This window comes from Gallus gallus, chromosome 5 (genome assembly GCF_016699485.2).
Source record: "Gallus gallus isolate bGalGal1 chromosome 5, bGalGal1.mat.broiler.GRCg7b, whole genome shotgun sequence".
In the NCBI taxonomy this organism is placed as follows: Eukaryota; Metazoa; Chordata; class Aves; order Galliformes; family Phasianidae; genus Gallus; species Gallus gallus.
This window is the reverse complement of record NC_052536.1, coordinates 28,815,779-28,841,657: the sequence shown is the minus strand read 5'-3', so window position 1 is coordinate 28,841,657 and position 25,879 is coordinate 28,815,779. Positions and strand designations below refer to the sequence as shown.

The 25,879-nt window shown below is 41.3% G+C and overlaps 1 protein-coding gene across 32 annotated transcripts in view; it reads left to right on the top strand.

Annotated features, from left to right (window-relative positions):
- Positions 1-5,911: 5,911 nt before the first annotated feature.
- The window catches only part of GPHN (gephyrin), a 266,028-nt gene continuing 246,060 nt past the window's right edge, over positions 5,912-25,879 (top strand). For all 32 annotated transcript variants that reach the window (NM_001031549.3, XM_040701116.2, XM_015287544.4 and 29 more), the window contains exon 1: positions 5,912-6,019. In NM_001031549.3, coding sequence (NP_001026720.3) covers positions 5,956-6,019 — 64 coding nt within the window. In that variant the 5' untranslated portion in view covers positions 5,912-5,955. The remainder of the gene's footprint in view (positions 6,020-25,879) is intronic.

Below are 25,879 nucleotides of genomic sequence, written 5' to 3'. Positions count from 1 at the left end.
TCATCAACAGCTTTTCTAAAATAGCTGCTGTTTTGTAGCAAATGAAGCACAGACAATTGAATGTGTCAGTGCCACTCATGTGGAGTCATACTAAGATTCATTTATTTTTGTTAGGTACCCAGACTAGTAGTTAAACCACTGAAGTGCATTTGTAGTCATGCTGCATGTAATGCGTACCTCTCTCAAAGACCTCCGTTCTGCTCTTAGACAGGTTGTTTGCTGGATGCTTGTCAGTAAGGACTGCAGTGACCCAGAAGAATTGGTGCTCAGAAGTGTCAAGCTTCTCATTATCCCTGCAAAAGTCATGAAAAATTACCTTTGGCTGGCACCATTTCCAAATTCTTGGAAGTGGAAGCCCTTGTTTATTGTTCTGTTCTTCAAGAAAGTTCTACTTTGGCATAGGAAAAGAACTATGTGAAATATCAGTTGTGTCTTCATTAGGATGATACAGAGGACCACCTCAGTGAATGATGGACAAAAACAAAAGCTACAGGATCCTTTGCACAGGATCTTCAGGTCCTTCACTGCTCCTAAATTCAAACCCTTGGTGCCAAGCTGAGGGTATCTTTTAGTTTGGGACCTCCCTGCTTGGCACCTCTTAAATTTTGCCTGTGAAAGACTGTATAGAAACAGATGTTTCTGCCGAATGTAACACAGATACCTGTGCCCTGGACAGAGATCTGTGCAACATTAATATCCACAGACTCCGGGAGAAACAAATGTTTCTTCAGCTGAGTGGCAGAATGGCAACATCTGAAATCTCAAACAACACAGCCTCGATCAGCTTTGAGCACTGAATAACTAGAAGATGTGGTTTTATTATACCCTTACTCCTAAGCAGGGTTCTGGGGAAGGAGTTGCTTTTATAGTTTGACCAGAGTATGAGAGGAAAAAAAAATGGCTGCAAGGGAACTGGGTTGGAGAGTGCTGTGTTAGAGACTTAATACCCACTTTGGTGCTACAGGCTTTATCATGTTTCAAGGGACTTGTATGACCATTAGCTGCAGCAACGAGAACTTTCACGACTTGTTCATAGAATAACATTCTGTACTGGAGCAACAGATTACAGATTCTTCTGAATTGCCAGTGATAAATACACTACCTATGGAGAAAGTGGAAATACCAATAATGTGAATAATACAGCTGTCCAAAAATGTGTTAAACTATGGAATAACTCTATAGAGATGTCTAAGTTTGCTGGGGGAAGCACTTCGTATAACTTGGTTTAAGGATCTGAATCTTACCCAGGAAGCATCCCTGCCAAGAGAAAGAGAGGCTCAGCCCATCAACTAGTCCCAGAAGTCAGCTTTGTCCTCCTCATTTGCCTGCAAAGGTATCTTCCCCAAAATTCCTTCTCTCTTAGGCCATTTTTATCTTACTTTCAGGTGGAGTTTGAGTGTTTCTAATCATACCTACGTTTGTTGCGTTTGGTGCAACAGAAAATTGAAAAATTGCTGACTCAGGATGATTACTATGCAATTTATCAGTTCCTTAATAACTAGTTCACATCCCCATGGGATCATAGAGTCTGGCTGTGGAGTTTTACACCTTGGTCCACACTCTGTGATGTATCTCAGAGTCAGCATACCAAGTAACCCTGCTGCTGTTAACAATCAAAGAGTTGCAGGTCTTAGGTTGCTTAGGGAACTACATGAAACAGACTTCTAGCATATTCACTGTTGTAGTTAGCAGGACAGTACTGAACATAATGATGAGGCCAGAGGAGGAGGTTGGGGAGTGCACCATCACATGGATTTACATGGTTGTCACTACCACAAAGCCATCAAAATCATACCATATAAGCTCAGCAAACTTCACTCTGCCAGATGATGTTGTTTCTGAGAATATACATGAGGTTGTCTCCTTAACATATGGTGCCATTTCAAAAGCTACACCATGGCAGGTATCTGAGTAGGAGGAAACAGTGAAGAGGCTGTATGCAAGGATATCTGTACAGGCCACACTCCTTTAGGAGTTTACCACATGCCTGTCATTGCACATATTGAAATTGGGAATGAGATATGTTGTGATGTAGTTTGTCACTGTATGGGAACTGTTGAATCACAGCCTGAATCTCTGATTGATCACCTGAGGCGAGCACTGAGTCAGCTGTGGGAGCACAGGTGAAGGCAATTCACCTGTGTGACCTGAAGAGGTGGAGTCTGGCTGCACCTCTCCTAGACCCCATGTGAGAGCTGACTGCCACTGAGAAAGGATCTCTTTCTGGAGATTGCTCCTTTTGGAGTTTTTTTTCTGTGAGCCTATGACATGGGTGAGCATTTTCATTTATTTTTTATTATCCCTTTCCAATGTGATAATCTTTCTAGCTGTACGATCTGTAGATACCGGCCTAACCACACCACTCTGTATATTTGCTGATTATACAGTTACCAAGTGGAGAAGTTAAGAGCTTCTCTCATTCTGTAATCTTTGAGGTAGACGTGGGAAGTCTTTTCTTAAAAAACAAATCCAACTTTGCAAATTGGGTGCCACGTAAGGGGTAAAGTGGTTTTACCTTAAGCAAACCACACACTTTCCCTCTTGCTAATGGGTAGGATAGTTTCTGAAGCTGGGTTCCTGCTCCTGACTGGAGGTGTAAACCCATCAATTCCTCAGGAGACCTCTGGCAAGGATGGCACATGGACATGGCAGCATGGTCCATGAGGACATTCACATAATTTGCTGGTCTTATACGTCACATTTTAGCTATATTATACGTTCGGCTCTTTCTCCCAGATGCTTTCCTAAAGGATCTGGAGAGATGAGTTTGGAGAGATTGTCTCTTGTGCCTTCTTTTTTTTAGAGTGATGAATACGGTGCTGTATCAGTGGCTATGCAGAAAACATGCTTATACTACCCTTTTAAATAATTTATAGATCAATACTGACTGTAAAACAAACAAACAAACAAAAAAAAACAAAAAACAAAAAAACCCACAACAGATTGGAAGGCAATCATGTATAGCAGACTGACTTCAAACCAATGGCCACAATGAAAAAGCTTTGTTTTTTAAGGTCTTGGAACTTATTTTCCTGATCCTCTATAGAGCAGCATCAGTAAGTTGGAGGTGGAAGCCTGTTTCCTATTACTGAACCACTGAGCCAGCTAGTCTCTTGACCTTACTTGGATTTGCACCAGTGGCATAGAAATAAATTGTTCTGAATTCCATTAATGATTCATTAAGCCAGTACTTCGTGACTTCAGCTGGATCTATACCAATGCCATACAGTCAAGTAGCTGTGTCCCACTGCTGATCCAGCTAGTAAAATCTAAATAAAAAATAATAAGAGTTAAGAAAATAAATTTACAGAGCCACTGTGAAAACAACAACAACCCCAAACCAAAGACAACAAAACCTGAGACCATAAAACCAGCTGGTCTGACAACAAAATTGTAGAAATAGTGAACACCTACTCTCACTTTTGACTGCCCTGTTCTGATAGCTACCAGTGAGTTGGTAAAACATCCTTGCTCACACTGTGATCAAAAGAACAAAACGGCATCTTCCTTTTATCACACTGGTCTGCTTTTTCTTCATCAAGATTCTAAACATAACTAAAGTTTGTCTTGTACATCAGATTTGTTTCACCCAAACGACTCATTAAAATATGCCATGGCCTTGTATTTATGACAAGAAGCCTTCTGTGTCAGCTAGTAGACAAGCTAACATGGCTGAAAGAGATAGCTTAATGAAAGGGCAATCCTTTATTAATGGACAGATATTGATAATTAACAACTGACAGACAAAGCAGTGTAAAACATTTCCTGAGAGATTAGCAAATTGAGCTATAATTTGTGCTGGCATGACCAGGGCAAAATGCAACTCCTAGCTGTATATTGACTTTGATGACAAAAGCTTGTTTTTCTCTAGACAGTCAACATGAACTCTGGTACGGACTGCCAGCATGTTTCCCACAGTGTCTGCCTGTAGCAAAAGGATTTCCTCACACAAACTTGTTTGCTATTCTGATGAAAACTTGATGGCAGAAAATCATTCTCTTACAACCTTCTCTAGAGCTACTATGGATCTGCCTTTATATTAAGTCTAATTTATGGGAACTTTCATACCTCAACATTAAAACCCCCTTGTGTTGATTTCAGCCTCTTCTTGGCCCAGTCTTTTAAAATGTTGTGAGCTTACACCATTTCATTACACTACCACAATCTTCTACTATGTTTCCATGCAAAGAAATCCCACACAAATCCCACAGGAAGTACTAATACTAACATTGCCTGTGAAATCGTCATTCTGCCCCTCCTTACTGTCCACGAGAGCAAAACATCAATCAGTTACACAGGGAGACTGAGCTGCCTGAATAAGCGCTACTGCCTATAGAGTTGGGTGTGAAATCCTCTGCGGGAAGCTACGGAGTGTCACGCTTCCTGCTTGTACTTCAGATAATTTCAGATATATTAGAGAAAATATCTTTTTGCTTTGTCTACAGCAGAATATTCAACACATAGCGACCAAACCCACGAGGGAACAGAAGTACGAGCACCAGCGATGCAGTATCTTCAGTAACCATGCTGCTTTGGGTTCAGGCTTACACCCACCCACATATGTTGTATTATACCATTGCATAACCAGAGATCTCAGGAGCCTGAATTCTCAGTCTCTGTGGCTGCACACTGCAATTGCTGTGCCAATACGAAAATAGTGGTATCATATGCTGATGCACCATCCCGTCAAAGTGCTACTAGCGTGACTTTCCCTGAGACATGGGGTATTTCTGCAGGCCTTCATTTCTGCATTAGAAATCCACCCAGGAAAATGACGTGCTAAAGAGGAAATTTCTGAAAACGTTTGTTAATGGCTATGTAAATTACAGATGCTTTCTGTAATTGCTTGTTAGTACAGAGCCAAAAGGAGGGTAACCCCCGGTCTGCTACACCAACGACATATGAAAATATGAAGCTCAGCTGGAGTCAGAGGGTTTGAACTTTGATTGTGGGTAAATGGCTGCATAGTATTACTGTTGACTGTGGAAGACATCAGACTGTATTTGTGCAAAGTGAACGTGTGCTTGCAGACGGTGAAACGGAGCACGCTGAAGGTACGGCATGACTTTATCCACAGGTGGTGTGATGGAAGTTCTCGGAGCAGAGGGGAGGAACTGAAGGGAGAGATGAGAGGGGCCATGGGAGAGCGCTGAGGCGCCTCGTCGTGACCGGGGGCCTCCAAAGCTGCGGCGGAACTTTCTGCTCTGCTGTATTTCACGTCACCCAAAGCGAAGGGTGATCGCAAACCCTGCTATCCTTTCTCACTATCGGAGAGCTCAAGAATCACCCTGTTAGAAACCTGTGTCACGAGATACAGAAGTGATTTCGGGTTCTGCGGCCCAGGAGCAATTCGGCTGTGAGTTCAAATGCGGAGAAAACACTGCACCTATTAACACTGCACCTATTAACGGTGACTGTGCCGCGTTACACCGGCGTTATAGCAAACCGGGGGCCGTTCCGGGGTGGCCCAGAGGGCGGAAGAGCCGCTCTCGGTGTGCACGAGTTTGCAGCCCGCCCCGGGGCTCCCCGCACACGGCAGACACCGGGCCCCAGCGTCCAGAGCGCCGAGTGGCGCCGCCTGCCGAAGGGACCCGGAACTGCCGGCCAGGGCCGAAGGGTCAGCCGCGAGCCCGGCACCCACACGCCCGGCCCGGCGCCTTCCTTCCGGCCGAGGCGGCCAACGGCGCGGAGCCGGACCGGGCGCTTTCGGTACTCGATTAGCGCCGCCTGTGCGGCGCGCGGCACGCCAGTCTCGCGCTCTGCAGCCGCCGCCTCTCTCGTGCTCGTAACGGCTCCGAGCGGCCGGCGCTCGCCCCGCCCCTTCTCGTCTTGGCCCCGCCCCGCCCGTTCCCGCCCCTCCCCCTTTGCGCTCGCGCCGCTCTCGCGCTCGCGCCCCTCCCCCCTCCCCCCCCCCCCCCGCCCGCTGCTGTCAGTGCGGTGGCTGCGCCGGGCAACATGGCGTCGGAGGGGATGATTCTAACGAACCACGATCACCAGATCCGCGTCGGGGTGCTCACAGGTAACGGCCGCCGACGGGGCCCGCGCCGGGGGTCGGGGGGCTGCCGCGGGTCGGGCCGCGCCGTCAGGCTCCCAGGGGCTCTCCCCCCGGCCGCCTCCTGCGGCGCCGCCACCGCGCGGGGAGCTGAGGCCTCGGGCCGGGCCCGGAGCCGGGAGCGGGGAGCGGGGAGCGGAGAGCGGGGGCGGCTCCGGGTGCGCGAGAGCGGGCGGCGTTGGCGCCGCAGCTGCGGGCGGGCGGGCGCTGCAAGCCCGGGGTCGGCCCGGGGCACCCCGCCTGGAGGGGAGGCAGCGCGGGGGTGGGCGCCCGTCGCGGGGCCAGGGGCTCTCCTCCTCCGGCGGCGCCGGCGGGGCCGGGAGGGCGAAGACGTTGGGGAGGGCGGCCTGAGGCCGGCGAAGGGAACGGGCGGGCGGGCGGGAGCCGGGCCTGGCGGCGACGGGGGGGGGGGCCGGCCCGGCAGCCTGCCCCGGGGGGCCTGGGAGCGCGGCTCGCCCCGCGCCTCCGCATGGCTCTTCCCGGCGGCGTGGGGCGGCCGCGGGCGGGGGAGGAGGGCCGGCGGGGAGCCGCTGCCGGCTCCGTGGGTGGTCCCCTCGCGACCCAGGCGCTGCGAAGAGCGGTTTCGAGGCGGTGCGCGTGTCGCAGGCTGCGGGGCTCCCCGGCCTCCGTGGGGTTGCGGTTATCGCGGCGCGCCGCGCAGAGCGGCACGGCGGCGGCAGCGCGGCGGGGCCGGGAGCAGCCCCCGGCCGCGCGAGCGTGCGAGCGGCGGTCGCGGGGAACGGAGGGGAGAGATGTGAGCGAGCCTTTCGCGCGTCGCGCTCGGAGCTCGGATGGAGAGCCTGGGCCGACAGCGGCGGTGCGAGCACGCGTAGCAGTCTGTAGCTGTTCGGAGGAAGGGGCCGCAATCCCGGCAGAAGGAGCGGGGAGTTGCTCTGGAAGTTGTGCGCCCGCCGCGTGCCGAACGGGCCCGCCTGGAGCCCGGCCGCGAGATGGCGAGCAGCGGGCGCTGTCCGCAGCCCGGTGCTGAAGGCGGCCCGGCCGGCGGTGCGCGTGGCAGGGGATGCTGGGGGGAGTCCGCAGCTCTCGTGCTGAAAGCGAGGGCAGGCGTGCTGTTAGCCGATATTATCGAAGTTAAAGCGAGCAGGAGGTGTCTGCCGGCAAAACGCTCTTTGCGTACTTGCACAGCTTCGTGCTGTGTGCCTTGGATTATTATTCTGTGTTGATTGGTGACTTGTAATAATTTTTACCTGTCAACGTTCCCAGAGTGCCCTACCATTTGTAGTACAAATCCAGTTTGAATGCTGTTAAACTCTTGTACTTGGGTGCCATAATGTGAAATTCTGTTGAGGAGAGTGTGTGACATGATTTTGTTTTTTTGTTTTGTCTTGTTTTTAAAGGGAAATCAGAAGACAAAAGAATAGAACGTTTTTAGCCCTTTTCCCCCTAATGCCATTGCTTTGAATTGCAATTCAAATTATTTTCCTATTATAATGGGACACTTTGGTTTCTAGCAATTTGTCTAGACTCTTTTTGCTAACCAGTGTATTTTTATAGACATGAAATCAAACTTTATATAAATGTGTTAACGAATGTCATATCTTTGGTCAGACTTGTTTTCCTCTCTGGAATTTCCTTTAACCGGTGGAAGAAAATATTTGTACCTTGGGGGCATGGACCATCTAGTTTCTGCTGTTTCCAGTTGAGAAAGGCAGCAAACTTTGGAGTCCATTTTTGACTTTTTTTTTTCCATAAAAATGAACTGATAACTGCTCCTTGTCTGATGAACAAAAGAGTAAGTGTAAGAATGGGTAGATTTAGTACAAACACTATTTTTTTAAATCATTTGGAAGAGTACAGTGATTAGATAATTAACATGACTTAGCTTTTTTGGTTAGGATCATAGCCGTGTGTTTGGTTAGTTATCAATATATGTAATGCGGATTTATCATCATAAGCATTGTTGCTCCTATCAGACATGGAATACTTACATTAGCAAGTACCGTTACTGCACCTCATGGTTGTATTCAGATGGAATTTGAACTCCTTTGAATTGATTTGGAATGTATATTTGTTTTTTAAATGAGGATATAAAATAAATATTTGGGTGTGTTGCTAGCCTTACTTGATGTCAAGATTGAGACGTGTCTCTAGAGTATATTGCTAATACAAAGTGGATGTTTGTCTTGTAGCTTAGATTTCATTGTGTTCAAGAGAATGTACTGTTGTAGGTGTTGCTTAACAGAGTTTTGTGTTTGTGAGTATACTGCTAGTTTCCTACTTATCTGTATTTCTTCACTCAGGTCTCAAGAGCTAATCATCAGATTGGTAGATTTTTCATATGGAGGATGAGCTAGTGGGCTGGTCTTGTGGTGGCCTAAGGTTTGCCATTTAGTGTTCCAGGTATCTTCCTTTAAAAACAAACAAACAAGAAACAGCAAAAACAAACCCCAAAGAAACAAGAAAAGTGAGGTAAGAGGTGAAAAAGAGGAAAAAATGTGGTAAAAACTATGCTAAAAGGCTGCAGTATGTATAGGCTGTCTGTGCAGTCTCAAACAGCAGCACATCCTTTGTAAAATACAAATGCTGTTATGGCTTTACTCTGGTTGTCCCTTGCTAGCCTTTAATGTCTGTCAGATCTCTCACAGAGTGTTTGTTAATGAGTTACTGTTGCTGTCATGATATTAAACCTGGATTGGTAAATAGTTCTGTAATGCTGAAGTTGGCTGGAACAGGAGAGAAAATAATCTTTGCAGTGCCTGGACTTGAACCAATATTAGGACACTCTTCAGTGATGGTGACATTGGTAGAAGGTGCATAACATGTGACCCTTCTTCTTTGGCGTGGCACTGAGCGGACCCTTGCCTAGAACTAAGCAGTGAGATCTAAGTGGTGGTGCTGTCTCTGGCAGCCTGACGGAAGAGAGACTCCTGTCTCTCTGGTTCTTCTTTTGTTCTGTCTTTTTTCTTTCCAACCCCATGTTCTTCGTCTTTGCCTTTCTTCTTGTTTTCTGTCCAGTAGCAGTGTCTATTGTTACATGGCAGTGGACTGACCAAAAGAAGGTTACAAGCAAATGCCTTCTTTAGCATGGGGTTGCACTACCTGCCCTCCAGAAGTTCCTTCCAAACCCTGTTATTCTGCGTCAGCTGTGGCCCTATACAACAAAGCAGGCAAAGGCTGCTGAATGCAGAAATTTAGGCCTCGGTTAAGCTCTTTATAATGTAATGTGGAAGGTTAAGTTAGCATCTTCAAGTGTATGAGGACATGTAGTTTATTGAAATAGCACAGCAGATACAGGTGATGTCTGAATACTTTGTAGCAAATGTGCTTCTCTGAATGTCAGAGCTTTGCCTAACTGGGAACCCCTTCCAAACAAAGAAACTGAGTGTATCTGAAGTTCAGTGTACAAAAAATCCAAACCCAGACAAATAAAACAAAACAGCAAGAACAAAAACTCAACAACAACCAAACAGAAAAACATTAAAAAAATATAAAAATTGTCTTTGAGAAAAATGGGTAGCAATATATTTTAGAGTGTCAGTGTCTGTTGAACGCTGTTCTAGAAACATACACTGTTGATTTTTTCCAACTAAAAAGTTATTTGTCAGTCTTCAGCATTATGAGGTAAATTGTCATGACTTCAGTACTCCGCATCATTAGCATGCAGGTTGTGAGATCTTTTCTCGGTGGTGATGCAGGTCACATTTTGGATGTGCCTTAGAGCTTATGTCCAACTTTCTCCCAGAGGTCTAGGTGGGACGGTAAGGATTGGCACTAAGTTTGTTAGGACTTACTGTCAGATCTCATTAATTGTCTATGTGCAAGTTGCTTTTTTTTTTCTTTTTTTCTTTTCTTTTTTTTTTTTTGCTGGTAATCTGCCTTCCTGTCAAAACTACATCTTGGTGAGTGAGACACTCATCTTCAAAAGACAGATTCAAATCAGTACTTTTATGAGGAGACCCAGTTCTCTTCCCAAAGCTTAGCTCAACAAATGAGCTATAGAAATACAGAAAAGCTGTACTTCTTCCATTAATAGCAGTAGAACGTTTCAAGATTGATCAGCATTGGTTTCCTTCTTTTCTGAGTGTAAAGTTGTCGTAATGTTAACTTTACCTGTAGTAACTACTTTATCCATCGTAACTCTTCTATTTGTGGCTGAAGGTTTTCATAAAAGCATTTCTTTCTGATTTTTTTTTTGTATGGCTGCAAGAAAACCATCCATGTTTGTTGATTATGATCCATACAGATGCCTAGTTTTCTTCTTATAATTTCACAGTGTTGAATATGACTTCTACTTTTAAAGAGGAAGTTCTGGATTTTTTAAATTTAAAAAAAAATATTTTTAAAATATACAGTGTGGGGAAAAAAAACCAGTGAATGGAATCTCAGTGATAAGAGGCTTTTACTCACTGTTTAATTTGCTTGCTGTGATAGTTTCCTTTCGAACTGAAGGAAGTGGAGACTGTGATGTTAAAGATATGTAAGGCAAGAGATTATTTCCCTGTTATACACTGATGTTTTAATTAATACCTTCATATGTAAGTAATGATCATTAGTTTGGAGGTTTGTGTGTTCTTGCAGAATAGGAGTGAGAAGTCACGTCATCAGTGTTTATTGATTTGCTGTTTATTTATCCAAATACATAGTTGAAAGACTCCTGTCTTATCCTGTATTCTATGACTGTATAGACTTTACTCATAGCATCTACTTTCCTTGCATTGTATTTGTCCTCTTTTTCAGTAAGGATGGGAAACTTCCTGTGTGTATCTTGAAAATTATTGGTTGCTTTCAAGTGTGGACCTAATGACAGCTACCTTTGTTCTTGCATAACCTTTAGTTGGTTTCCCATTATAATTAGTGGGGTGATAATGGAACATATGATCGTCAGTGTATGCTTTTGAATGTGTGGCATACAGAATCCTGATACATAGATACTAAATCTCTCCCCTTAATTTTGATTTAGTTGTATCTTTTTGTTTGCTTTTTTGAAATAAGAGTAGGGTGCATTTGTTTAAAGGTTCATTGATAGCAGGGTAGAATTTCACCAGTAACTTTCCTAACGTTGCCTCAGATGACCTTAGAAAGAGAGCAGTGCTTAAATCTGAAAATGTCTGTCTTGAAATTTATAGTACTTTAAAGGCAAAGATGTTTGTTGTGAAGTGTAACTGTGATGTGAAAGTTAAAATTTTCACTTTGCTTTCATTCAAATTATGAAAGTGTACTTTGAATAAATGGGAGAATTATTTTTTCTTGTTCGGATACTTGGAACAGCTTTCTTGACAGGGTTGTAATTTTTAGTTTTTCATTTGTGCAGGGATGGTATTTCTTGTCTTCCATCCGTGAGATGGATACCGTGCAACTGGAGAACATGGGAAAGAAAAATTAGAACAAATTGTTACTCAGAATCTAGAAGGTCTTGAAGAGTGGGTTAAACAACAACAAAAAAATTGCATTCTGTTCCTACGTGTAGGTTTAGTATGCAAGTCTTTACTGGTGATATTCAAAGGCTCTTATGCTGGTATGGTCTTGCTTATGAGAGAATTTGTATTAGATAGCTAGCAGAATGCCCAAAAAAACTGTTTTTTTTTTTTTTTTTTTTTTTGGAGAACAGAGGGGCAATGATTACATGGAAAATAAGGAAGGACTTCTGTACATGGGATGTTTTTATGTAATAAAAAAGTTTTTAATGGTCTTTTGTTTGTTTAAATCACAAAACAATTGAGAATAGTAAGTTGGAGTTTACAGGGAGCAAGTACTTGCATAAAAGTGCTTGGGAAAAATAGGGTTTATTAGGCAGTTATCTTAGAAAATCTCAATCTGCAAGTAAAAGATGTATATGTGATGTGTTTTCTTTTACTTGTTTTGCTTAGATACTAACTTAATTAAGCTTATTTTATGCCTAACTTGCAAATCAATTGGAAAAAAATTAGCATAAGCCCTAGTGAATAATGTTCTGTGTACACTTTGCCATATCTTGCAAATCAGGACTCTGTCCTACCATTGCGAAGCGGATGATTGATAATAATGGCCTTTTGAAAGGAATGCAATGCATTTTCTGTTCCTAGTACTATAAGATAAATAGCAAAACTTCCACTGGCTTGCTTCCGTGATTTAGTGAATAAGCTGTGTATTACAAAATCTATTTTTGAGCAGTAAAGTGTTTTTGATGTATGCCAAGATCTGAAACAACTGACCCAGCGCTAATTTAGTTCCGTATGTGGGTCTGTTACTCAGAACAGTAATTGTCAAAAATGTTGTGTTTAATATGACACTTCATTATATACTTAACATACAAATTATATTAGTAGATGGATATAATAATACAGCAAGTACTGCACGTGTGCTTAAGACCGCTACTATAGAAATATTTTTCTCAAACATACTGTTAAATTTTCTTATTAAATTATATTATTTATTACGCAGTTGTGTGAAGAAACTGTACAGGCACTGAGTGGTAATATATGTTGGGCTTTTGAGTGCTTACTGTGTGGTTATGAAAACTTTAGTTTTCTTTTTTTGTACTGTATATTGAAGGGAATTTAAATTTTATGTGGGATATTTTTACTTCACCCTTTTTTCTTGTATTTATTTTGTTGGATTTCTTCTGTCTTGCATGTGACTTTTGGAACTTAAAATTGAGAAGCAGAAATTGAGGCATGTGGTATAGCTTTTGCTGGTGGTAGTGCTTTTTGATGTGTGTAATCATTAATTTTTGTTTCAGTTTAATTTGAATTTGAAACATAAGGGATACAAATTGGTGTTGAAACCTTGAAGTCGTGCAACTCATCCCACTCTTCAGGTGTTCTGGTTTCTGAAAAATGCCCATTTATAAAGCTAAGACTAAGTCCTGCAACCTCAACTGACAAACCCTTTAGTAAAATCATTGCAGTTACAATGTAAGCGTTTGGATGTTGTGTTGAGGGACATGGTTTAGCGAGAACCATTGGTGAAGGGTGAATGGTTGGACGGGATGATTCTGTGGATCTCTTCCAACCTTAGCGATTCTATGATTCTACTATCTGTGATTATGGTTGACCAAGGAAGTATAATGGCTAAATGAGAATTAGCTCTATGCATACACTGTTGATAAGGGGGAGGGATTTTCTTGATGACTATTATTGTACCTTTGTGGTTACTAAGGACTGTATCTGTGTGGTTCAGTTTTTGAGGACCTGGAAATGCACTGTATCCTACCTGAATGATGCAAGGTATTTACTAGGAGGTGAGCTGTTGTTTAGAGTCATTTTGTGAGAAGCTGTATGGATGTAGAGCAATATGCATTCTTTAGGGTTTAAAATGAATTGCTGTCAAGTACCCTGCAGGTCTGACTCAGAAGGGAAAGGTTCCTAGGATCACTGCAAATGATGCTGTAGGCAGAGATTGCAGTTAAAAAAAACAACACTCCCTTTTTCCCTCAGCAATATGCTGTTCATGCCCTGGGACAGGACATTTAGAAAAGGGTTGACAGCAAAACCAGAGATGAAATGCCACAAGTTAGCAAAGCCTTCAACCAGCAGTTCTTGGGGAGACCTTGAAACACCTGAATGTGGCAATAGTTATGAATTTGGAAGACCAGTACGCTTCTTTTGGCTACCTCTTATCCCTTCCTGAAACAATTTTCATGGGGTTTTGGTGACAGAGCAGCCTGTAGAAGAGAAGATGCTGGTGTCAGGCAGGTATGTATCCTTTTATTCATGAGTCTGGTCTTGCGAAAGTGTGGGTGGCATTATATGCTGCTGGAAGAAGAAAAATTCCAGGAGTTTATATTAGAGAGGTTCCCACTACCACGGTTCTTTCATATGCTGTAGTGTAGTGACATAGCAGGGTAGGTGGGTGAGAATAGTCAAAGGTAACTATATGTTCCCTGTCAGAATCTGTATGTCAGAGAATAATCAGGAGAAACTGGCAGGAGTATCTAACTGGCAATAAAAATGCCTGTTGCTTCCAGGAAAAGCAGAAAAAATGAACATTTTTTTAGAATATAAATGAACATATATATATATTCTATGAAGCTTTTACATATATATATATATATAATATATACATAATATATATTATATATATGTAAAATATATATTTTTTCCCCCTTCTTTCAATTGTCAAAATACTCCAGGGAACACTTTAAATAAACCTACAGCAAATCAAACATCCTCAAAGTCGGCTTCCTTGGAAAAATGATCTTTAAATTAAACATACTGAGGAGGAATGTTTTAAAACATCTTTAAAAGGTAGTCAGGGACAAAGTGCTTCTGTAGGTAATACTCAGAAAACTACAGAGATGCTGGAAAATTGTGGCTACAGATGCTGGTCTGCAACCCCCTCTGGGAAAAACTTCTGTATTGCTATTAAGCTCTGATTTCATACTTTAAGAAAATATTGTATTGGAGCAAATGGTATGTAAATTTGGGTTAGAATATTTCTGTAACCTCCAGATTTTTATTCCTACCATCATCATGATGTCCTTAAAGAATTCAGTCTGATGCAGTCATTGAGATGATGTTCTTTTGCCTTGGTAGATGGATGTAATAGATGAGTGAGGTATAACTCCCTAGTTACTAGCTCTTGCTAAATCTAAGTGAAAATAGTTCCAGTTAACTGTAAAATATACTTGATGGTAGGCTTTTGATGATCCATTTGATTGAGCAGACTGAGAAGTCTGGGGTATGGCGATTTTCTTTCCTTCCACTGTGAGGGATTCCAAACCATTCTGGATGTGCAAACATTTGTTCTGGCATTTGTTTAGCAGAATAAAGAAAAGGAGAATAAACTGAAAGATTTAGGAGGCTGTTGAGATTTATGAGAGAGATCTTAAAGCTTTGTCAAGTAAATGTGACTACTTGATAGTGCTATGTGGTGTAATTGCTTGGAGGAAGACAAGGCTCGGAACTCCAAGAAGTTGGAAACAGTCATGTTAGTAAGATGTATAATATTCAATTATTTAATGCCAGAATAGCATCAGATTCTGTAATACGTCTGTTTCTAGGATCACACTCTGTTCCACAGTAGGGAGGTAGGCTGTAAAATCTTGTGATTTAAACATGCCACTAAAATTCCAGTGTGGTAAGAGTTAAAATGATTACTGACATCTCCAGTGTGTAGGACTTTGTAATCAGAGTAAGACACAGGCTTTTTATTCTTCTTTTTTTGAGCATTAAAAATCAAAATGGAAACTAAAGTTCATGTTATAAGTAACTGCCTAAAAAAAAAACAACCACTGAAGAATCTCTTGATCATTAAGCTTCAAGGATGCTCACCTGCCTCTTCCTATTTCTTTATTCCAAAAGAGATAGCTCTAGTTTATGCACAATGGTTTCAGTACTTGACTTTTCTCTTTGGCTTAGTAGTTGATGTAAGGGAATTAGTGAAAATACTTGTTGTCATTTCACCATTGTTTTGTCAGAAAAGGGTTCCAGTAGACTTCCTCTGAGCGCTTTGATGAACAGCACATCTTTCTGGAAAAGGCATCTGAGGCAAATTTCTGTATAACATTAAACTGGGACACATGGATTGTCGTTAATATTAGGAAAATCCCTTAAGTCCTTGAGAGCCTGTCTTATATTTGGTTATCGTTATGTGTAAGATCTTGTGACGGCCCATCAAATCACAAGGAAGATTTTGGAAATGAAATAATAATCATTTTCAGTATTTCTTACCAGAAATACTCCTCGATAATTTTAGCAAGTCCTAATAGTCAGATTATCCCTAGTCTCCTTTGTTCTGCACTGGAAAAACAGCTGCTAAAAACATTCTACCTATATTTTAGGCTCTAGAAAGTAAATTCATCTGCACATTAGAACAACATGCTAACAAAAACAAAACACTTTAAAATAAATGGTTAACATCTCACTAGCATCTAGAAAGTATCTAACAATTAGAAGAAACTCTTGAATACATCCTATGTTGAGGATAATGTGAAAACATCAGCCTAGAGCCATTTGGTGCAATAGCAAAATGTATAACATAATTCATCTGAGGCGTAAATTTAAACTTAAATCCCTGAATGTCAATGTTACAACTAGAAGCTATTTCAGTTAAAAAACAAAAACAACAAAAAACACCAAAAAGAAAGAAACCCCAGCAAATACAGAAATTCTTTGTTTGGATAATTAGATGCTCTTTCAATTCCACAATCACAAATACAGAGTTTTCTTAGTTCTTTCGTTTGATGCTCTTTGTACGTAAGACATTTTGCTGTAACTCAATCAGGTAACTTTTGTGGTTTGTTTCAGTCTGTTTTAGCAAAGTCTATGTTTGAAACTAGAGCAGCCTATGAAAAGTGATTTGTAGAGCAGCACACTTAGTGCTGGGACTGCACGTCTGCATGATGGTTTGTGGTGGTTTGCTTCACATGAGCTCAAATAAGCAGTAGTTGCAGTGCACCAGGTGCACTCTTGGAGTACATCTCGTTTTGCTTTGTCCAGAAGGAGTTCTGAGATCTGTGCTTTCATTCTTCTCTACAGTGTGAACCAACATGCGGTGATTGAGGACTGTCAGTATTAAGTATTTCAAAAGTCCAAAATGAACAACATGATTGCAGTTTTTTATAAAAGCTATAAATGAAGCAATGACAGAAGAAGCATGTTTACACTAATACTTAGTTTGAACAGGCCCTGCCTGTGCCTAGCTGATTTATCTGTCAGAAAAATATGTGCAACACTTTGTCAGGGATTTTATCTTCCTGCATTCCCTACATCTCAAGCTGTGCTATTCAGAGAGACTTTTCTCCTGCTGGAGCTGGCAGGCGTCGGTAGCTGCTCACCTCCTTTGACCCTGACAGAGCTCTGCCCAGGTTTGCCTCTACTGCCAAGCGTTTCAGACTGTGTTCTTTCTTGAGTACTCCCCCACCCATGTATTTACTTCTGTAGAGATACGTGCTGTAATCTGACTGCTGGCTGTTGTGAAAAAGTGTGCTGCTGCTTTTTGCTGCCCTGCTTTGCAGTTACATGGCCTTGTCACTGTTGCACACTGGTTCTGTCCTGCTGTTTCTCACTTTGTGCAGAGCCAGGCAAACTGGCTAAGCCTGTGAAAAGCTGGTCTTTTTGCAGAGGAGGGATTAGACACTCATTTTTCTAAGTGTTTTCTCCTTTCACGCAAGTGATGCTTTGTCAGGCCAGGTACCCCCTCAGTGATATTTGTCAGCTTGCCCTGGCTGACAAACAGAGGCTGCTTTCATTGAAAAGCATGCGGGGAAGGATTTGTCCATTACAGGAAATTATTTTCAGTAGAGGATAAATGAAGTTATTTTCCCACTTTGTACATAAACTTCTGTTTTGTCTGTGTAGTAGCAAGATGAATATGAAAATAAAGAGCTAAGCATTTAGTAACCTCAGTTTGGGTAACTAGGAAATCTGAACATTAGGCTTCTTCAGTGCTAAACCTGGGAAAAGGCAAATACTATAGTATGTACCTGAAGAGAAATTGAAAGACTGGGTTTTTTGTTAACATGTTAAATTTTAATAGTCAAAACTTAAAACATATGGGTTTTTTTTTTTTTGCTAATTATTATATTGGCTACAGTATGCCTGATGAAGAGAACTCATTTGAAACGATATTAACATTATTTATATAAGCATACCCATATTAAAAATAATATAATATGAAATATATGTCAAATTACCCATTTCTACCAGTTTTCATTTGCCTTCTGCTCAACAGACTTCTTCGACACTATTCAATCTGTCATCTTATTTACTCTCAAAATAGTTTTTCTAAGGATATATTTATCAGACAGATCAGCTAGTATGCTAATTTTGAGGATGTTAATATGATGTGTGCAGGATAGCTGTAGATACGCTACTTCGCTTGTCTTGGATGCCTGTATTTACATCAACTATTGGAAACATCCGTATGCAGGATAACTTTCTAACTTCACATTTGTCCTACCTACCTTCTTGCTGACCCAAACAGAGTCATTGCCTTTCTCTTGAATGAACTCATGTGATGGAGGTAATTGGAATGAACAGTCACTGCTAGTTGGATAAGTCAGGCTTGGGGATTCTTGATGTTACCTTCAGAAGGGGAGGGTTTGGGGTGAAGTGACACAATTATCATCAGAAGACTCTGTGCGTTTAATTCTGGCCTTATTTCTCTTAAAATGAGATGCCTGCTGGTCTGTGCATGCCCAATATTGTGTATGTGTCCATGGTTTCCATGGCTACTAATTATGTATAGACTGTGTTTTTGGCTTCCAACTGTAGTGCTTGGAGATAAAGCTAGCAAGCTAAACTGTATTTTACAAGTTGCAACATAAGGAGCATCTTCAGCATTAAAATGTGTTCATAGTGGAGATCAAGAGGAACTGTGATTTAAAATAGCAGAAAATGCCGAAATTCTGTTGTCAACGAAAAAGCAGTTCTAACACTGAAAACAACTCCTTCTAGAAGAGCAATTTAAAGGTGAATTATAAAATGGAATTTTATGGGAAATGGGAGAAAAAGAAAGTATGAAGGAGGCTGTTGTTGGCAACGCTATACAAACACAAGGTGTTATCTTACGAAGTGTAGCTTCTAGCAAAGAATGCAGAGGCTGGGGTTTTGTAGGTGAGGTGTAAAGGCTGTTATCAGTGTGCAGATTAGCTGAACAGGAAAAAGATTTGTATGCTTAATGATTGTGCTTCATGAAGTGTCTTGAAGTATTCATTCACTGCAAAAGTTTAACACAACGCATTAAGGAAGGCAAAACTAGAAAATTCTTTTGATTAAAAAAAAAATAGAGAAATAAACTGATTATACCAAAGCATGTCATCCCGATTTTAAAGAGACTCTTTAAAAGTCCTTCACCGGGCCTCATGAAAAGTTGACAAGTATTGAATCCTTTAGGAGTTCTTCGTAAGAGATTTGTCTCATACTCTGCTTTTGTAGTCGTGAAATTAATCCCACCTAGAGAAGTTATTCTGTATGTGATCTCTCTCTTATACCAGCAAAATTGTTCTTACATATGGTGCACAGAGCTGTCAAGCGATCCACATGCAAATAATTTTCCAAGCTAGTTTTTAGTCAGTTTCTCTTAGCGTACTGTGGATGGATACTTGTGCACACGGTGGTGATGGGAACAAGTTCCTGGCAGTAGGAATAAGGTGGGATTATTTCTTTTGGTAATAATGCATGAGAAAAATTGATCTTCGACCGAGGCATTAGCACCCGACGTGCTTAGGGAATGAACTGTTGCTGCACCTTCTAAACTTACTTTAATGCTGTGGTGTGCTTTTGTCAAGCTGAAGTTGGGAAGATCGGGAGTTTGACTTTTAAGAAGACTGAATGGTTAAGGTCACATCTCAAAGCCTTGTGCACCACTCATTGTCTACTGATTGCGATTTCAGAATCAGTGGTCTGAGGCTATGTTCAGTGGCCCAAAAATTAAGTTGCCTTCCATTTATATAGTCATGCTCGTAGAAGCATTTACTGTTTGTTTTTGGCATGCTTCTTTTCCTTAATGATTAGCATCCTGTTTTTCAAGTGATTATGCTACTTCAGGTGATACTTCATTGATCTGTGGATCAGTTCCTACTGTATTAATGTGTTCTTGCAGGAGAACAAGTCATAGAATTGTAGAATGGCTTGAGTCGAAAGGGACCTTTAGACCATCCAATTCCAACCCCCTGCCGTGGACAGGGTTGCCACCCACCAGATCAGGCTGTCCAGGGTCCTGTCCAACCAGTGCTTGGACATGTGCATGGATGGGGTGCCCACAGCTTCTCTGGGCAGCCTGTGCCAGTGCCTCACCACTCTGAGTAAAGAATTTCTTCCTAATATCTAATCTAAATCTTCCTTCTTTGTTTTAAACCTTTCTCCCTTATCCTATCACTATCAGATTATGTAAAATGTCGGTCTCCCTTCTGTTTATGAGCTCCCTTAAAGTACTGAAAGGTCACAATGAAGTGTCCCCAGAGCCATCTTCTTTCCAAGCTAAACAAGCCCAGCTTCCTCAGCCTTTCCTTATAAGAAAGGTGCTCCAGTTCTCTGATCATCTTCATGGCCATCCTCTGGACCCACTACAATAGCACAGTCTTTCTCGTGCAGGGGTCACCAGGGCTGGACACAGAACTCCAGGTCTATAGATTCTGTTATTTTAATTTCTTTTTTAACTTGCATTACAGAATTATTTGTGTGGGGTTTATTTATTTATCTATTATTTATTTGGTGAGGTTTCATTATTTGATTATGGCTTATAAAAGTATTTTCAGCACAACCTCACCCTCCCGGCCACTCCTCAGCTTTAAGCAAAATACTCGAGCACACTACCTCCTTAATACTGACAAGAGAAAAAAACTTTAAGTAATAAATATAGCTCTTCCTTCATAGAAGATGAAGAAGTAAGGCCAGTAGATTCCTTTGCTGTCCTCTTCTTCCCTGTCTCACATTTTGTCTACATTCAGTTTAAACGGTGCTGGTTAAATACTGGAAATGTCTTTTCAGCCCTTATCTGCTATTTTTATATTTAAATACTTTTAAATACTTTTATTTCTGTTCTTGTGTAAGTTTTATTCTTTGTGAATTGTCAAAGGTGTACTTCCTCTCAGCCTAACAGTAATATCTTTTGTTGCCTACCATGTGACAATGAATGATGAAATCTTTTTAAGTTTTTTTTTTTTTTTAAACATTTCTTCATTATTTTAACCATTATCTGTATGGAACTTGATACAGAGTTTGGTTTTTCAAATACACCATATACCTCACATAGATTTTTGTGCTAGGTAAAAAAAAAAGCCAACCTCTTGGATGCAACCAGATGAGATTTTTTTGCAGGCTTTCCACTAAATGTCAAATGCTTATTTCTTTGGAGATTTTTGTTGCGAACTGCTTTTACTCGATATCTCTTGGGGTCTTAACATTTCATTATTGGGTCAGTATCACTAATGATGCTCTCTGCACAATCTTCCCTCCCTACCACCCCAGCCCCTGGCAGATTACACTTTGCATTGCTGAATGACTTAGCTTGGATGAAATATTTTTCTCCCATCTTTCCTTTCTTAGTAGAGCTCTGAGAATAACGTGTTTTCCAAATATAGCTGTTATCATTTTGACCATGGTGTTAATGTTGATTTTTTTTTTTTTTTGAGACTTTATTTTCATTTTTCCTATGTTTCTTTTATTTTGCAGCCAGAGAATTTACAAGGTGTCTGTTGTCCAGGAGGATGTATCCGGTGTATGTAATGCCTTAATGCATTTCAAAGGATGTAACAGTTACACTGTAACTGAAACAAATCACTGAAAGTGATAGTCATGGGTTGACGCTTTCTGTCAGCTAAGCCCATACCTTCTCACTCACTCATTTTTTTTCCAGGTGGGATGGGGCAGAGAATCAGAAGGACAGAAGTGAGAGAACTTACCAGGTTCTGATAAAAGGCGCTTTAATAAATGGAGCAAAACTGTGCACATAAGTGAAGTTAAACAAAGAAATCATTCACCACTTTCCATTGCTAGGCTATCTTCAGCTTCTTCCTGGAAAGCTCGGGGGCTTTGTCATGCATAGTGAGACAAACACCATAACCACAAGTGTCCTTCCCTTCCTTCTGCTTTCCATGAGCTTTAGTTGCTGAGCACCACATCATATAGTATGGGATATCACTTAGGTCATCTGTCCTGCCAGTGCCCCCTCAGCCAACTTCTTGCCTACCCCCAGTATTGCTGGAGTGACATTTGGGGAACAGGAAAAAAGCCTTGTTGTTGTGCAAGCACTCAGCAATAGCTAAAACACAGGTGCATTACCAGTGCTGATTTAGTCATAGATCCAAAACAGGGTGCCGTACTAGCTGTATGAGCAAAGTTAACTCCGTCCCAGCCAGACCCAGTATAGTAGTGCTGTTGACATAATTTAAAGGCTTTGACTTTTTTTTTTTATTATGGCTTCTTTATTTTGGATTTAAGCAGTGGTCTTAATAAGACTCTTTAAGTGGCTTTAAGTATCTAGGAAGTTTTAGTTAATTGTTGGATTATATACTGTTAAGTAGTAGGTATGGGTTATGTCTTTGTTCTTTGCGTAGTTGTAACAATGACATAACACTGACTTGTATTTCTTCTGATATTGGATGCAGCTTCCTAATCCAGGTTGAGACTGAAGAAACAAAATTATCTGTACAGTGAGCTATGGCATAAAATGTAAAGTCTGAAGGTACAGAGCTGCTTATATCTGTGCTTGTAGTACGTTGTCTTCACACTGGATTTTGCACAGCTCTACAAAAATGTCTTGATAGCATCTCACTTAAGTTGTCTGAAAATTCTTTGTGCTCTTTTGTGTGTCTTTTCAGCTACCTGGGAATATGTATACCTATGTAGCCTTGCCTAACCTGTCATTTTAATGACATCTTCTGTTAGTCTCTTTCATGACTGTAGCAAAGACTTAGCATCAGCCTGCAGTTGACAGCAAGAAACTCTTTAAAACTCTTTTTTTGTCCTCTTTTATTTCTTAGATAACAGAACTGAAATTTCCAGCCTTTTAATAACTCTCATTACTGTGCTGACTTCTTGTCAGATACTTTCTACTACTTCTTAGTGTGCATATTCTGTTCCTTTCCAGGCCTCTGCTGTGTATGCAAATGGCACTGCTGATACTCAGCCCAGTCACAGAATCACTGAATGGCTGTTGGCAGACACCTCCAGGGGCCACCTGGACCAGTCTGTGCTCAAGCATGGACACCCAGAGCTGAATGACTTAGGCCCGTGTCCAGACAGCTTTTAAGTACTTCCAAGGAAGGAGACTCCACAGCTACTCTGGGCAACCTGTGCCAGTGTTCAGTTATGCTCACAGTAGGAAAGTGATAACTGATATTCAGTTTCTGTGTTTCTGTTTGTGTCCTGACACTGGTCATCGCTTGCAAAGAGTGTAGCTCTATCTTCTTTACATCAACTCTTTGGATATTTGTGCACATTGATAAACATCTCTCTAAGCTTACCTTTCTCCAGGCTGAATAGTCCCAGCTCACCACTCTTGTTACTGGCCTCCAAGTAGACTTGGGGCCACTGATCACTGGTCACTTTTGTGCCCAGCCATTCACCCAGGTTTTGATCCACCTCTCTGTCTGCTCTTCCATCTTTCATCTGCTACTCTGTGAGGATTTTATGGGATATGGTATCCAAAGCCTTGCTGAAGTTGAGATAAATAGTATCTATTGTTCTCCTCTCATGTACCAAGCCACTCCCTTCTAGTGTCTTTTTTTATTTTTTATTTTTTTAAGGCTGAGCTCTACGTTCTGCTCCGTTTGTTACTTACCTGTTAGTCAGCTGGACAGAGTAGTCTAGTTCATCTTTGTATGGAGCATTCGGACAAAAAGCATCTGTAAGAAATCTTATTGCTTCTTTCGCTAATCCATCTGCTTGATCCCTTTCATTAGAAACACAGGCTTTATATGCAATGAAGCAATGACCCACTCTGTGACTTTACCATAGATTCTGGTATGCAAAATGTAGGATGAGAAAAAAGTACGTCTGTTGTTGGTTTACATCGTTCATTAATTGTTTTCCAACAATTTATCAATGGTGTTAATTTTGCTTCTAACACCTGTTAGCTTTTTATAGATGTTTAGGAGTCTTTGGAGATTTATCTTCTTTTCTTTCGCTTCAGTGGCATCAGAAGTGGAAATTCAGCTTCCATAATTTCATGGAGTTTTCTTCATAGGAAAAAGCTAAAGTGAGCATTTTAACTGTGTTAGTTCAATTTAAAGTCAATGTAATACATTGGTAATGTTTCTCTGGGCTGTTACACAGCTATCTAATGTCTATTACTGTGCACTGACGATGCATCTTAAGACACAGGCTAGGTTTTTAATGCTGTTAAATGAATATGATTGAAGAAAACACTTTTACTGTGTTCCTATTTCAGTAAGTCTTTCATTTAAACATGTTTAAAGCTCACAGTACTGCATGGATTATCACTGTTGTGTGATTTATTCTATACTGAATGTAATTTCAGATATTGAATTGTGACTGGTAGAATTGCTTGCAGTATAAATCTGCGTGAAGCTCTTTCTCCCAGTGCATATCATCTTTGATTTATACATTTTGCAGATTTCTTTTCTCTCTCCTCTACTTTGTAAGTTCTTAGGTAGAAAATAAGTCTTGAAACTTATATGCCAGATAGGTTTTCTGCTGATTTTTTCCATGCTTAGGTATTGTTCCTTACTAAGCCTTCTTGCATTAAGTTTAGTGTGTTAAAAACGTCTCATGAGCACAGCTTTGCCCTTGATCTCATTCACTTTGGTTCCTTAGTTTTTGGAATTTATTAGTTGAGTAGCTAAGATTCTGTACATTTAGTTTGCTTATTTTGTAATAAACAGAGGACTGTATCAATTCATCAATTTGTCATTTCAAATCAGCTAATTCAGAGGACTACAATTTTGTACATTAGGAGTACGTAATGTGTATTTTTATCATATGCTTCCCTCTAACAGTGTCAAGAAACTTCTGATTTTCCTCATAATCTGTCATAAACAACATTACCATAGTTCTACCTTTCTCGATAGGAGCTATAGTGCAGTCACTAAAGGACAGACTTGCAGTAAAAATATTCTGACATTAATAACTTTATATTTCTTTAATAATGAAGGTGTTCAAAACTTTTTACTGAGGCACTGCTATTCCGCTAGAAATGACATGCACAGTCTGATAGACTTCCTCTCTATTCAGAATTGGTGAAGCCATACCTGAAGCACTGTGTCCAGTTTGGGCTCTCCAGTACAACACAAATATGAGCAGACTGGAGAGAGTCTGGCACAGCACCATGAAAAGTGGAGCCAGGGTCTCTCTGATGCTCAGCAGCAGGGCGTGAGACAACGGGCACAAACTGGAACATAGGAACTTCCCTCTGAAGATCAGGTAATGTTTTGTTAGGATACAGTCCTGGATATCCTACTGTAGGTGTCCCTGCTTGTAATGGAAATGCTGAATCATGGCCTGATACACTGATTGAACACCTGGTGGGAATGCAGGGCCAACCCAGGGCAGCTCAGGTGCATGCAATGACCAGAAGGGGTGAAACCAGGATCCACCCCTTCCCAGACCTTGTTTAGGAGTTGGCAGTGGAGGTGAGGGTATTTCTTGCCAGAGATCCCTGTCTACTTGAGGTCTTCTAAAGGTAAGCAGCTCTTTTCCTTCATTTCTGTAACTGTAGCTGCTGCATTTGGTCTTGTTCTCATTTGCTGTAGCCGAAGACTTTGCCACCCAGCTATTATTATTCCTTTATAGTATTGCACTGCTTGAGCAGGGTGTTGAACCAGATTACTCACAAAAGTCCCTGCCGCCCAAACCATTCTGTAAAACTTGAGAGATTTTTGTTTTCCTCTTAAAACTTAAGTTTTCTTTTGGCTGCATTCATCCTTATTCCAGGGAATAAGAGTTTGAGATGAGAAGCTGAAGATGCAAAGCACTGTTAGTAGGCTTATCTTAACATAGCATTCAAAAGTATGTAACGATTTTGAAAAGAATGAACAAGCAATTCACAATTAATTCACCATAACAGGTTAGTTATATAGGTTAATCACTGAATTTCATGTGTGTTCTAAGGCTGGAGTGAAGACTTCTGGATATACTTTGGATGGAGGGGAAGATAGTACATGATCCACAAGTTGCTGAAAGAAAATGCCTTCTGAAATTGAGGAGCTAACTTTCTAATGTGGTGACACTGGGGGTAGGGGGAGTTGTTGAGTCTTTGTTTTAGACATCTTGAGATGAGTTTACTTTTTGGGATGCTGTCGAGAGCAGAGAATATTTCATTGATCCAGTTCTGCAAATACTCACTTGGGAATATCAGGGTTGTTCCAGTAAATGCATCAGTAGAAGTGGAAGATGCCCTGAAGTTTTAATTCCCAGTTATGTAGTTACCTAGCTTTGACACAAGAAGCTTGTCTATATTCAGTTCATTAAGGTGTTTGAATCC